Source organism: Larimichthys crocea, chromosome XII, assembly GCF_000972845.2.
Source record: "Larimichthys crocea isolate SSNF chromosome XII, L_crocea_2.0, whole genome shotgun sequence".
Lineage (NCBI taxonomy): Eukaryota > Metazoa > Chordata > Actinopteri > Sciaenidae > Larimichthys > Larimichthys crocea.
In genome coordinates this window covers 24,545,737-24,558,687 of record NC_040022.1, presented here as the reverse complement: position 1 = coordinate 24,558,687, position 12,951 = coordinate 24,545,737, and the positions used below count along the sequence as shown (strand labels likewise).

At 37.5% G+C, this 12,951-nt stretch overlaps 3 protein-coding genes across 5 annotated transcripts in view; 2 read left to right on the top strand and 1 right to left on the bottom strand.

The window, feature by feature from the left end:
- Window positions 1-66: 66 nt before the first annotated feature.
- On the bottom strand, window positions 67-1,954 carry LOC104918333 (neuropeptide B). The gene is made up of 2 exons (XM_010730053.3): window positions 1,539-1,954; window positions 67-733 (listed from the first exon to the last, which is right to left on the bottom strand). The coding sequence occupies exons 1-2, from the start codon at window positions 1,794-1,796 to the stop codon at window positions 608-610; spliced, it is 384 nt and encodes a 127-aa protein (XP_010728355.2). The 5' UTR covers window positions 1,797-1,954; the 3' UTR covers window positions 67-607.
- Window positions 1,955-6,251: 4,297 nt separating this feature from the next.
- LOC104918342 (B-cell receptor CD22) lies at window positions 6,252-10,290 on the top strand. Of its 3 annotated transcripts, none has more exons than XM_019261072.2 (9): window positions 6,252-6,556; window positions 6,635-6,979; window positions 7,057-7,314; window positions 7,477-7,731; window positions 8,334-8,412; window positions 8,493-8,547; window positions 8,747-8,874; window positions 8,958-9,017; window positions 9,110-10,290. In XM_019261072.2, exons 1-9 carry the CDS (start codon window positions 6,502-6,504, stop codon window positions 9,147-9,149), a joined length of 1,275 nt encoding a protein of 424 aa, XP_019116617.2. In that variant the 5' UTR covers window positions 6,252-6,501; the 3' UTR covers window positions 9,150-10,290. The 3 variants fall into 3 exon arrangements, with proteins under 3 accessions (XP_019116617.2, XP_027140719.1, XP_027140720.1); XM_027284918.1 differs by having other exon boundaries at window positions 8,481-8,547; XM_027284919.1 differs by lacking the exons at window positions 8,958-9,017; window positions 9,110-10,290 and having other exon boundaries at window positions 8,481-8,859.
- A 1,815-nt stretch (window positions 10,291-12,105) lies between these two features.
- The window catches only part of rnf213a (ring finger protein 213a), a 30,471-nt gene continuing 29,625 nt past the window's right edge, over window positions 12,106-12,951 (top strand). Inside the window, exon 1 of the mRNA XM_019261094.2 lies at window positions 12,106-12,375. The gene's annotated coding sequence lies outside the window, so the exon portion shown is untranslated. The remainder of the gene's footprint in view (window positions 12,376-12,951) is intronic.

The following is a 12,951-nucleotide window of genomic DNA, read 5'->3' as shown; positions in this document are numbered from 1 at the left end:
TTAATAAGTTTATTTAAGCTGCATTTTCCCCAGTTGATTTTAAAATATTTTTAATAAAATATTTATTTATAAGCAAGATTGTCTTTTTTTTAATGCTGTTCATCGCTTCCACTTGAAAGAATAGGTAACCGTTCAGGTTTTATTCTTTACTTAGAATAAAATCACAAGATGTTCAACATGCATGTTTATTACAACTTGGGGGACAAATAAAATGCACCTTTTTTTTCCTGGTTTAAATGATTGATTTTTGAAAATCATTATTTAAATTAGGTTTGACACATTTACCACTGCCAAGTCACCCAAAACTGAGTTTACTTTAAGTGCGAGTTGCATGTTTATCCAAAAAATACAGCAGATGATTTAATTATATTCAGTGTAGATCAGAACAAGGGGCTGCAATATGATTCATTTATTAATGAAAACTCAAATATGTACAGTCATACATTACTTTTACAGTTTAAAGCTTTAAGACAGGTTTATCATAAAATCAATAAGTTTGTGAAATGATAAATGAAAAGTAGCATATCTTCCATCTAGTGCAACACAAGTGTTAAACTTGAAGTTGAAGAGTTTTTAAATCATCCAGCCCAGCTGTCGGCTTTACTGCTCAGTCTCCTGCACAGTCTGAGGAGTCCAGAGAAAGGAAGACCTCTGCTTTGCACTTAAATGAACCTTTGAGTTCCTTGAGTTCGCAGCTCTGCAGGTTTGGTGTAATGTCTTTGATACAAACAGGCTGTTTGGAGAGAAGCAGACAAATGATGCAGTTAGATTAGTTCCTGTATCACACAGTTTTATATCCCAACAAATATCAATGCAGAGAATTAATACTGAGCTTATGGACTCAACAGTTCTTTTATCTCCTGTCATGTAATAACTAAAAGTGCCTCAGTGTTTCCTTTGTATACTACTTTATTCTACTCCACTACTCTACTCTATTACACTACTCCATTTACGAGGGAAATCCCGCACCTTGTTCTTCACAGTTGTACTTAGCTCTGCAGATTAAGATTTTAAATGTACAACGCATGATTTCGACCTCCACAGCATTAAAGCACACATAATGCATCATCAGTAAAAAAAACAACAACAAAAAAACAAAAAGAAACATGATGAATATAATGGACAATGACAAGTGCAATAATATTTTTTACATTTTCTGATATTTTTTAGTGGATACTGTAAATTACTTATATTTAAGTAACGGTATAAAAATAAGAATTTAAGACCCTTATTGTTACAAATCCGCTTTCTTTACTACGTCTTGTGTTTAAGTGGTGCTGCAATGCTATAAAGAAGATCAATGTAAAATGTAACCAGACGTTAAGAATGCAACAAACTATAGTAAGACCATTGTAAGATCTTGAAGATATTGAGTATAACTGTGCAACATTTTTCTTAAGTTTAAAATATAAAATGTTCTTAAAGTCATGAGGAATACAACTTTTAAATGCAGATAATGCACTTTTGCGTTCATGCGTAATGCGTAATGGCAACCCCATCCAAACGGTAATGCGTTGATAAAATAGATGAGCACTGACCATCGACTTCAGGATGAAATTTTGCGCAGTTAAATCAGAAAACACGCTGTTGCTTGCAGACTCTCCGCTGTCTGACGGGTCCGGCTCGGCTCTCCTGACATACGGAGACCTCCGGATACCGGACAACAAACCGGACGCTCTCCCCACCGAGTAGTAGCTTGGCCCGGCCACCTGTTTGTACCATGCCTCAGTTGGACTGCAAGCGACCAGCACGGTGATGATCACGACGGGGAACACGAGTTTACCGAACATCTCCATGTCGAGTACTGAAGCTTGATCCTGATCCCTCACACTTAAGCGACTGGTCCTCGTCGTTGTCACCGCTCGCTGCTTGTGTCCTCGTTTTCAGGGTCTACTTATAGTGATCCCGTGATCTTCCTCCCAATTTCCAAGAGTGGGCGACTCACACAAACCCACTCCCCCCGTCGAGCTGTTGGGCATATCTGTTTATCTTCATCAAATTCTGCCATAAAATGTTATTTTTCTAAAAGCAGTTATGAAATATGGCAATGAAGGTCTGATCTATGCATTTATTGTCCTAAAATTAACTATGACAAAATAAGGCAGGTTTAACTGACAGTTTGATTTATAGAAATAAATTAATTCTTTAGCCATTTTTTTTTCCAGATTCATGTTGATTAGAAAAGTGTTTTTAAGAGGCAATTGACACAATAAAAAAAAAGACAAGCTTCTTTTTATTCACTAAATGATTTTGCACAATGATGGCATCAGCTTGTCTTGTGCTCATGTCATTATTTGTTGCAGTGAAGAGTATTTCACATAAATTCTCTAGAATGAAAATTTTCAAAACTGTAAGTCCAAATTTAATCTTAAAATGTTTTCCTTCGTCTTCTTGTGTGACACCAAATAGTGACATTAGATTTTTTTCCCCCCTCACCAGCCGCTATCAAACATGCAAACTGCTCAAACACTTGATATGTATATTGTCTCATCGTGCCAGTTTTGCTATTTCTGTAACTTCAGCCACAACAAAGCACCATCAGACTGGCGCCAGGCAGGTTTTCTGTATAGGGGGGCTGGTTTCCTGTCACATTCGAATAGAAAAAGCTGAAGCGAGGTGACTCTGTGGTGTACGTGTTTTGGTGACCTAAAAAAACATTTTTTTTTTTTTTTTTTTTTGTAAATGAAATGTGGATTATCAACAGCAACATATCTGTGCACTGAAAGGTGCATCTGTTGTCATTCCTTGTTCGTTCATTCCTGCGAGCTGAGAGTGAAGAGAGTCATGTTGGGTCATGTCAAGTGTCAGTGTTTCAAGGGTCAGTTCATTTCAGGCAGCAATTCAAGAAAAGTCATTAAGAACAGAGAACCCATACACAAAGGACCTGTACTATATTTAGGCAACATGTCAGCCACAGCAATGTTACATATTCCATGTCATACAACGACAGGTACTACTGAACCACTACTTCTACTACTACTGCTACTACTGAGCCAGGGCCGCTGCCACTACTTCTACTGTTGCTGACTCACCAGCGGTAGCAGTAGAAGCTGTGGCCGAGTAGTAGTGCTGGTGGTGCTTCAAGAGGTAGAGCGGGGGTCCAGTAATCAGACGTTCGGTGATGATTCATAGATTCTCTGCAGCAGCAACAGCAGAAATACTGAAACTCTTACTTTACTACTGCTGGGAACACAGAACTGTCTGCTATACTGAGCTGCTACAGCGGTCACCACGACTACTACTGAGCCACCACTTCTACTGTTGTTACTGCCGTGAATTGAACTACCAATCATCTGATCACTGACACCCTACTCCTCTACTATTGCTATGCCACAGCCGCCACCGTGACAGAAAGCATCTTAAACATAGCTTGTTGTGACAGAAGCATAAAATACAAAAAAAAAAGTGAAACTACCAATACCTCAATGTAAAAAATTCCATCACAAGTCAAATCATATATCCTTTAAAAAAAAAGATCAATGAAATATACTTGAAGTATCAAAAGTACTGCTACTCACAGTAACTTGTGAGTAGCATTTTACTGTTGTAGCAATTTGAGTTGGAATTAGTTTGAGATACTTTATATACTGTTGTAATCTTGCTTCAAATGGTCACAAGATAAGTCTGATGGGTCGTCGTGAGATGATTAAGGGAAGAAGAAAGAAAAAAGTACAGATACACAACTCTGTTTTCATGCTCTCATCTTTGCATTTTTTGTGAAATATTATATCTCTAACCCCAAATAATAATAAATATCAAGTTTAGAGGGATCTCTTTTAGGTAAATGATATGTGACAAAGGACCCTAACTAGACTAATGCTGTTTAAACAAACTTTAAATATTGGGAACCACTATTTAAATATTAAACTATTTATTGTACTTTTTAAATACGAATGCGATTTTATGTCAAATCTTAATTTGAAAAGTATATGTAGTGGATTAAAAATATTTTTCTCTGAATTGTAGTTGAGTAGAAGAATAAGATAGCATTTAATGGAAATACTCAAGTAAAGCACAAAGCAAAAAGTACTGTGCTCCAGTAAATGTACTTAATTACTTATAAAAACACTGCTCAGGGATCTACTCATGTACATTATATTTTGTATTATATCTAATGCCGGTGATCATGTCATGATTCTGTTTTTCTGTTTTGGACTTAACAGAAAATGCCTGTATCACAAGCAGGGCTGTCTGTTGCATCAATGTTGTCTGCAGCTGAGTTCAGCAGGTGAAAGGCAAGTGGAACCCGCAACCAAAGTCTCTGCAAAATAACAGATAAGCGATCGGCATCAGATAAAAGAACACAGAGGCTGTTTTTGTTATGCAGTTGGAGAATTAGAACAAACATGTAGATGAGTCACATTGTTCTACGCTAATTAATCTTGTAATAAATCTTCAGGATAGAAAACTCTATCAATGGGCGCATCTGTGACTACCTGTATAGCCAATCACAAAGGGAAATCCCTGTGAACAACAACTGAGCTCGTCTACGCCACTGTTGACTTCAAAAAGCATGAGATGTTTTTGCAGTTGTTCTCAGTTTTTGTCACATTTCTTTCACTGGAGGCACGTGTGCTGATTAAATCTATTACCTGCGGGGAGTAGCAGATGGACTCCCATGGTGATGAAGATGTGATTTACAGCACAGTGTGCAGGTAAAGTTCTGGAAATAAAACACATTTAGTGAACAATTATCTGTTAAACACAGCAACCAACCATTGCACCCTTCATTTGACAACAAACGTGCTGTTTTGCAGTAATACAGAATGTTTTTAAGCTATTAGTTTGACTTTATTTTGGTTTTTATTTCCTTACATTTTACAGATCTACTGTCTTCCCCTTCAAACTTGAAGAATTGTATCTGAAACTAAAAGACACCACCATGAGTCACAAAGGTGAAGCATATCTTGGCCTCAAAACATAATGTAATGGCAAATTTAATTAAAGAAGCTTGTCAGGGAATACCTGTTTTGTTTATCATCTTCCCACGGTTCCAATGATAGTATAACACTTTTACAGCGCAAAGTGTGCCCCATTTATTGTTTTCAATATGATTCAATACAAGAGACCCACAATGACACATTTTCAGATGACACTCTCTCTTGTTTCTGCCTCACTTTGTGTTTCAAGGGGGATGAAGTCTGCTGGAAACATGGGAAATTTCAAATGTATAACCTATCTCAAGATTTATCTTTTTTCGGGCATGTTTTTGCATTTCTTTCATCATGCTTCTGGGTCAGATGTGTGTGAATGTGCTTTGCACCCACTGGTTGTTAAGTTAACTCTCAGTGTTCAGTGTTTTCAAATCACATACACTCCTGTTTTGTGGCTTTGGTACTTTGAAAGTTAACTGGCATTCTGTAGTCTTTAGTTGCCTAAAATTATGTCCCCAACCCAGGCTAACAACAATTGCAACCAGTTCAACAGGCTGTACAAATTGTAAATGTGTCAAATAACGATGTGAAGTACAAACTATATGGACAAATACGAGTAAAACAAAAAACATTTCACAGTGAAACCGTAAAAGGGATTTACTCACAGCTGTTCAGTGGTCCTCATGTGCCAAAATATCAGAGAAGATGAACTTACCAGGTCCACCCAACACACACATAATACATACCTCAGAGTCGTGCGTGCAAGTCTTCCCAGGAAAAACTGTGCAATACTTAAAACCATAACCATTCATTCATCAACAAAATGTTACAAGAGGATGAGGTGACTTTACTTGTTTCTTCAAATATACCTTTAGATCTTTAGCACTGATTTAACATAACAGTCTTATGACAGTCAAACTCATGACGGACACTTAAAAGAAAGATGCAGCAGAACCACATCTTTTTCCGTGTCAAAACCTGGTGCCTACATTACCCACAACGCATCTTGACTGCTGACCGTTGGATCAGAGATTAAGGTGTATTGTGCTAGTAGTGGCTAATGTAGACCGTAGAGGTCTGAGGTCACTTTTTTAAATTTTCTTCAACAGACACTGACTCAAGTGACATCACTTGGGGCAATTCATCAGATTTCATGTAGCTTCCTCTGGAGCCACAAAAGGATTTCCCCTTTAAAAGCTGATTTTGTTTTGCGCTAATACAGCATATAAAATGTGCACATTAAATATAAATAAGCTAAACAGTGCTCAACAAATGAGTACGATCATTTCTTCACACCTAGAGTAACACTTGGTCAGTGGTGTGTAATGGTGTTAAAAAATCACAATGTCACATTACATCTGTGCTTTTCCCACAGGAAAGCAACAGCATAAGTAAAGCGTGACATATTTCCTGTGTGCAGGGCCTGGTTTTATATGTATACTGTTCACATTCAAATGTAGGCTGTGCTTTGTGTCTGTGGTTTGTATGGCCTCATTTCAGGGGTTGAACATAAGATGACTTTACCAAACCATACAGGAAGTGTTATTCAGTGGAGGGAGAAGAGAAAAGACACTTTAAGCTTTAAGATCATATAGCAGCTTTGTGAATAATTGGAAAGCGTTTCAACATGTGTGTTAAGCACAGAAACCTGACATGGACACTGGCGCTACTGTTTCTGTCTGGTAAGTACCACATTTAAAGCTAATTTACAGTAATATTAAAAGGATGAAATGACTGACACTTCACTGCATTCCTTTCAGGTGCTCTTTGCAGAGAGATGAAAGTGAAATATCAACTGGGACCTATCTGTGCGGTGAAAGGCTCGTCTGTTGTCATTCCTTGTTCATATGACTATCCTAAGGAGCATAAAGTGAAGGAAGTCTTGTGGGGTCATGAAAAGTATAATATTTATGACGGCCCTTTCCTATTTAACAGTACAATGAAAAATACCACCTCAAGATTTCAGTATATTGGTGACAAAGAACACAATTGTTCCTTCTTAATACACCAAGTAGAGAATAATGATAAAGGAAAATATGCCTTCAGATTTATAACTGACCAAGATAAATGTACTGGCATATATGGCTCAACGTTAAAGGTTGTTGGTAAGTTTCCTCTTTCTTTTTCATAAATATAGATATAAAGTTGAGATTGATACTTCAGCAATAATTTGCTCTTCTAGATTTGAAAGTTTCTTTGGCAAAACTCAGTGGGAGCAGATCATTTAAGGAAGGCGACTCTGTGAATATGACCTGTACAAACAGCTGTGACGACGGTCACCGTTCATCTATTTTCACCTGGTTAAAGAACGGAGAACCCATACATGAAGGACCTGTACTTTATTTAAGCAACATATCCTCCACAAACAATGGAAACTACACTTGTTCTCTGAAGACACAAAGAGCAACACCTTCAGAAGTCATAAATATTGATGTTGAATGTAAGTACAGGACATGAGATGAAATAAATGAAAATGGCAAAATATAGATAATGAAAATAAATCTTTGTAACACAGTCATTCAAATTCCGAGATAATAAATTAGTGTCTTGCCACATGATTTTTGACGGTTTATGGCAGTTAACAGCTCTATTTTTCCTTCAGATGGCCCGAAGAACACATCAGTGTCTATCGTACCATTGAAGGAGGTGGACGGCAGCAGCTACTTCAAACTGATCTGCACCAGCAATGCAAACCCCCCAGTGGAGAATTATACTTGGTTTAAAATAGATGAAAATGACAATTTAATAGAGGTTGGAAACCAGTCTGTGATCTCCATTAGTCATGGAGGCCAGTATCTCTGCAGTGCCACCAACAAACATGGAAGTCAAAACTCACCTGTGATTGTAAAGAATAAAGGTAAGTTTATTTACATGCTCATATTACTACAGTGGTGGACTCTCGCAGTAGCTGCAGTCATTTTTTTTTTTTAAATGACCATTTAACCAAATCTAAGCCAATCAGACGTGAACAAATCTAAAAATCAGTTCTTCCTTTTTTTCACATCTGGAGTCAAATAACAAAGAATAAATTGTATGGAATACGTTAAACTTGCATGAAGTTGATACAAATCTTAAGATCATGTTCTTTCTAAACATGACTTATTATAAGTAAAGCAAAGTCTGTTAATATTTAAGTTTAAAACGTATCACTCTTGCTCTTGTCTTTAACAAAATAATTTAGAAAGTAATATTTTGTGTTACATCTACAGGTACACAACACCAGCAGTTATGTCCTCCGAGGTTAACGTTTAGCACATTCGAATGCTTCGTTATGTAAACCAAAAAAAAGCTAAATATTGCAGCCATACAGTATCTGACAATCCTAGCAGGCCATAAATGATATATTATGAACAAAATGAAGCTTCGGGCTGCATGAAATTTGACCATTTGACTTGAGATTTGAGGATTTCTTGACCTCTCACAACATTAACACAATACCTATATTACCCATTACACCAGAGCCATTTAACAGAGGTCTACTACTCATTCCTACTGTTGCTGTGCTTCTGATTGTGACCACTGTTATTGCCATCACAAGGTAAGCTATATTTACACTGTATCACTATTACATCTAATATAAAACTATCATGTGATGATTTTCCAAAGTTTGCGTTTCAGACTCAACAAAAAAAGGACAAGAGCTCTAGAGACCGACTGTGAGGAGGACATACAGGTGGCACTATCATCATATTGAGTATTGAAAGTGTATCATCCTTGTAACGCGTTTCTGATTTTGGATGTGAACTAAAACTAGGTGACATATTGTGTACATACTGTATGCGTGTTAGTTGTGCTGAGGTTGTCAGAAGCAACTTAAATGCTCATCCTAGTTAGATGTTCTGCACTAAATTGTCATGTGTTATCATATTCAGAACGCAGTGTATGCCAACTGGCCTGGTATTGACACTAACCAATCGCAAGAGAGAAGCCAGTGCGAGGGAGCGACATCAGAAGTCATCTACGCAACTGTTGACTTTCACACCAAGCGAGAGTCAAACACGTGAGATATATTTTATTTGTACAGCTGTTACCTATTTTAATTGTTTTTATTGCACATGTATTCATCAACTGTATTGTGTGCAGGGAGCAGCAGATGGACTCCCATCATGATGATGAAAGTGTGATTTACAGCACAGTGTGCAGGTAAGGCTCAACAAGAGCTTACACACTTTGTCAGTAATAGTTTGCGTGAGACATTTAAACTGCAAACATGTTTTTTTAAAATCATTTTTCAGGAAACAACTGTGGAGCCCTCCATATATTGAGACCCTCTGATTTGACAACAGAGACCCACTGTTTGGAAGCAATAGGTGTAAATATGTTGTATTTTGTATTATGTTTTTACATAAAATGACTGTAAATTACTGCATCATATACATGGCAGTGAAGATGAAGTAAATGTGTGAAAAGACCAAAAACAACACACATCTTCCCTTTAACACTAATAGTTATTACAAGAAAAGTCTCTCAAACTGAATGTTTACCTGGGGCTGCTGTCAACACATTGAACTGAAGATATAAATCAACAGAGACTTTAATAGAAATTAAGAAAATAGGTGGTATGAAACTGACTTTTGGAAGATGAAAACGTCAGCCTCCAGTCCTCATATTATGTTCACTCTGTTTGGGAAAGGCGACGCACATTGAGGCCTCGAAACATAATCTAATGGGAAATTTTGTTAAACATGCTGGTCAGGGAATAAATGTTTTGACATGCATCATTTCTACAGTTGCAATGATGTTGTTAGCTGCACATTTCAGAATCCATAAAAACTTTAGTGTAGAGAGTGCCATTTCATTTTTTCCTTGTGCTTGATTCAACACAAAATGATCAAAAATATCTCTTTCATCAGTTTCTTTCATCGTGACTCTGGATTAAACGTGCACCAACGGGCTGTTAAGTTGCTTTCTGGTGCTCAGTGTTTTACAAATCACAGATGCTCTTGTTTTGTATTCATTTCCTTTCTGTATAGTTCGTGTGGTTCCCAAGAGTAGCTTACTAATTATATAGCCAATGTAGGCAACAGGTGTAGCCAAGCTGGAAATATGTGGAAGACATTAAATACAGACATTTATGTCAGGTACAAACTATTAAATTGGATAAATGAGAGCAAAGCAAAAACACAATAAAGTATAATGAAACAGTGAAAAGGGAAAACTGCACTTAGACTGAATGTAAAACAATTTTAGTCATGACTGTCATTAAGGTTCAGTAGTCTTTTCTTCCACAGTGTAATTTTAAAGATTTCCTTTTCACAATATCTGCCTAGTTGTCCTCCAGGGCTTTAGCGATGGGTGTGAGTGAAACAATTCATCTGCACATTTAATATGCAAACATTCATCACTATTAACCCACGCAAGTTACATGCCACTCAGTGTAAAGCTAACATGTTTCTTGTTTACTGTATCTGAGACAATAAACAACCCTGCAAACACTTCCTCTTTCTGTTATAAATAGAGTTTTATTTTGTCTTGACTTGTGCGTGCAGGTTTTTCAAGAATATGTTTTTTTTTTCTAATTCTGTGTCGGGATGCTGCATTGTGAAGTCAGGTTTCAATACCTTTTGGATTTGACAGCCTAAATGTAACACACTCCTGACCTGGCAGTGCAGTCCAGGTTACCATGGTAACATACCCACTCAAAATGAAACTGAAACACCAATCTTGGGTGTTTTAGCAAGATAACGTTTTTTTTTTCTTTTTTCTGATGAACAGTGTGTCTGTATGTCAAATACTTTTTGTGCAGAGTCCCTGCACTCCATGGCACGTTGATATTAAAGCTTGTTCAAATCTCAGGTTATTCTGCTCTCTGCTGACAGTTTAAGAGCATAGCATCCTAAGACAAGTTAGGAGCTGAGCCACCTTTGCTCTAATGCTGGTGCAACTTACAGCTCTCTGCAATGGTTGAGTGGGTGTCATGTGAGAGCTGTAAAGAGGAACTGCTTCTAATGGGGTAAAAGGTTATTAGACTATCATTACAGGATGCTTAGTTTAACAATAAACACTCGCAGTGTGGATCTCATTTAAGAGCAGATTTCTTACAGAAAACACAACACACAGTAATAATAGTAGTAGCAGAGCATTATATGAGCTAAAAACATGCTTAAAGATCAGTTTTTGGTCTTTGTGAGTGACATGTAAATGACTTAATGTCTCTCTAGGGACTCTGGCTTCCCTCCACAGTCAAAAGACATGCACCTAATGGGTGAATTGGTGACTGTAAATTGTCAGTAGTTATGAATCTGAGTGTGAATGACTGTTTGTCTTTATGTGCCCTGTGATGAGCTGGCGACTTGTCCAGGCCTCTCGCCCTAAGTCACCTGGTATAGGCCCCACCGTGACCGAGGATAAGCGGTTACAGATAATGGATGGATAATAATAATAATAATAGTAATAATTATAATAATAATAATAGTAATAATTATAATAATAGTAATACAAAATATCACAATCCAAAACTGTGTAACTGAATCTATCTAATGCACCATGTGGACCATGACCCCTTATCAGCCAGTCATGCTTTCCAGGCGTGATCACAACCTCAATGCAACCAGCATCTAAAACTGTAATATGCTGCATACAGTGTATGTACAGTATGTATGTCACCCAGCTCTAATTACAGTACAAAACCAGAAACCAGAAATGACCTGTATTGGCTACTAAAAAACGACTAACTGGGTGTACCCTTGCTCAAAGTCAAAGTAAAGAGAAAGTAAAATACAGACCTGAGGACCTGCACGTTTTGTCACCGTATGACTAACCAGTCATAGCACATGCATGATTTGAATAAAATGTGATGTTATGTAAGAATAAATGTACTTGTCTCACAATCCTATGGACTTAGAAACGTTATGAACCATAATGTTTTATGACAGCTTCTCTGTAGCAAACAGAAACAATGTCTCATAACAAAACAAAAAAAATCATAATCCAACTCTAATTTCCAGGGGTGATCACAACCTCAGTGCAACCAGCAGCTTAACCTGCAATATGCTGCATATACATATGCCACCCTGCTCTATACCTCACTCTGCAGAAAGCATTATAAACTTGTGTCACAAGTCTTATGTCAAAGGTGTTAATGAGGTGCTTGCTTACAGTACTAGTTAGTGTCCTGGTTGGTTGGTTTCCACACCTGTGCATGCACAGTCTAGAATATAAAACCCCATATGAGTCAATAAGAAAGTTAAGTTTATTTGCAAACGCCCATTTCTGATAAAACGAAACTTTCCAGGACATGCGGAAATGAAATGACAGCCTCGGGTCACTCCTGGTACAGCACACCCCAGCAGAGATGACTGCTGTGCTTTCGCTTTTTGTGAAACAGAAGAAAGGAGTCGCAGTCAGCTCAGGTAGGAGTCGGACTCTTGTTAGGTTTGTCTTGTAGAAAGCTAAAGGTGATAAAAGGCGTCAGCGTTATGACAAACTGGGAATAAACTAACCCTCCCTGTTAGCGTCAGTAGCTTTCAGACCTCGCCGCTTCAGGACGCTTACAGTACGGGTAAGTCTGGCTCAGACCGGGTTTAAATATGTTTTTGTTGACAGCTGTGTTTGCACTTTGCACATTTTATTTCTTGTTGTTTCTGTGAAGTGACACAAGCGGCTAATGTTGCAGCCAACGCAATGGGCTGCTGAGCTAACCCGCTGCTTGCTTGTGGCATGGTGACTTATTTTGTTCATGACACAGAGATGCTGATAAACGTGTCGTACATGTAGCAATGATAATAATAAGAGGCACTGTGTGTTTATTTAGTCATAATATTGCATATTATTTGCTGTTGTCACATTTCGGCTGCAGTCGAAACGGGACGTGACGTAGGAGCCAAAGATCATTTCTTTGAGAAAAAGACTCACTCCGTGGAAAAAACTCTCTCTCCTCCTCTAGTGCTTGTTTACTAACATTGCCACACATATTTATGTTTCTTTGCATTTTTTCCCCCCGTAGTAATAACAAAGAAAATAAAGTGTTTTTATAAAGAGAGAGAGAGAAAAGTGGACATTTTTATCATGTAAAATATGGACAGAATCAAATGTGTCTCTTTAGATTAGATTAGATTAGATTAGATTCAACTTTATT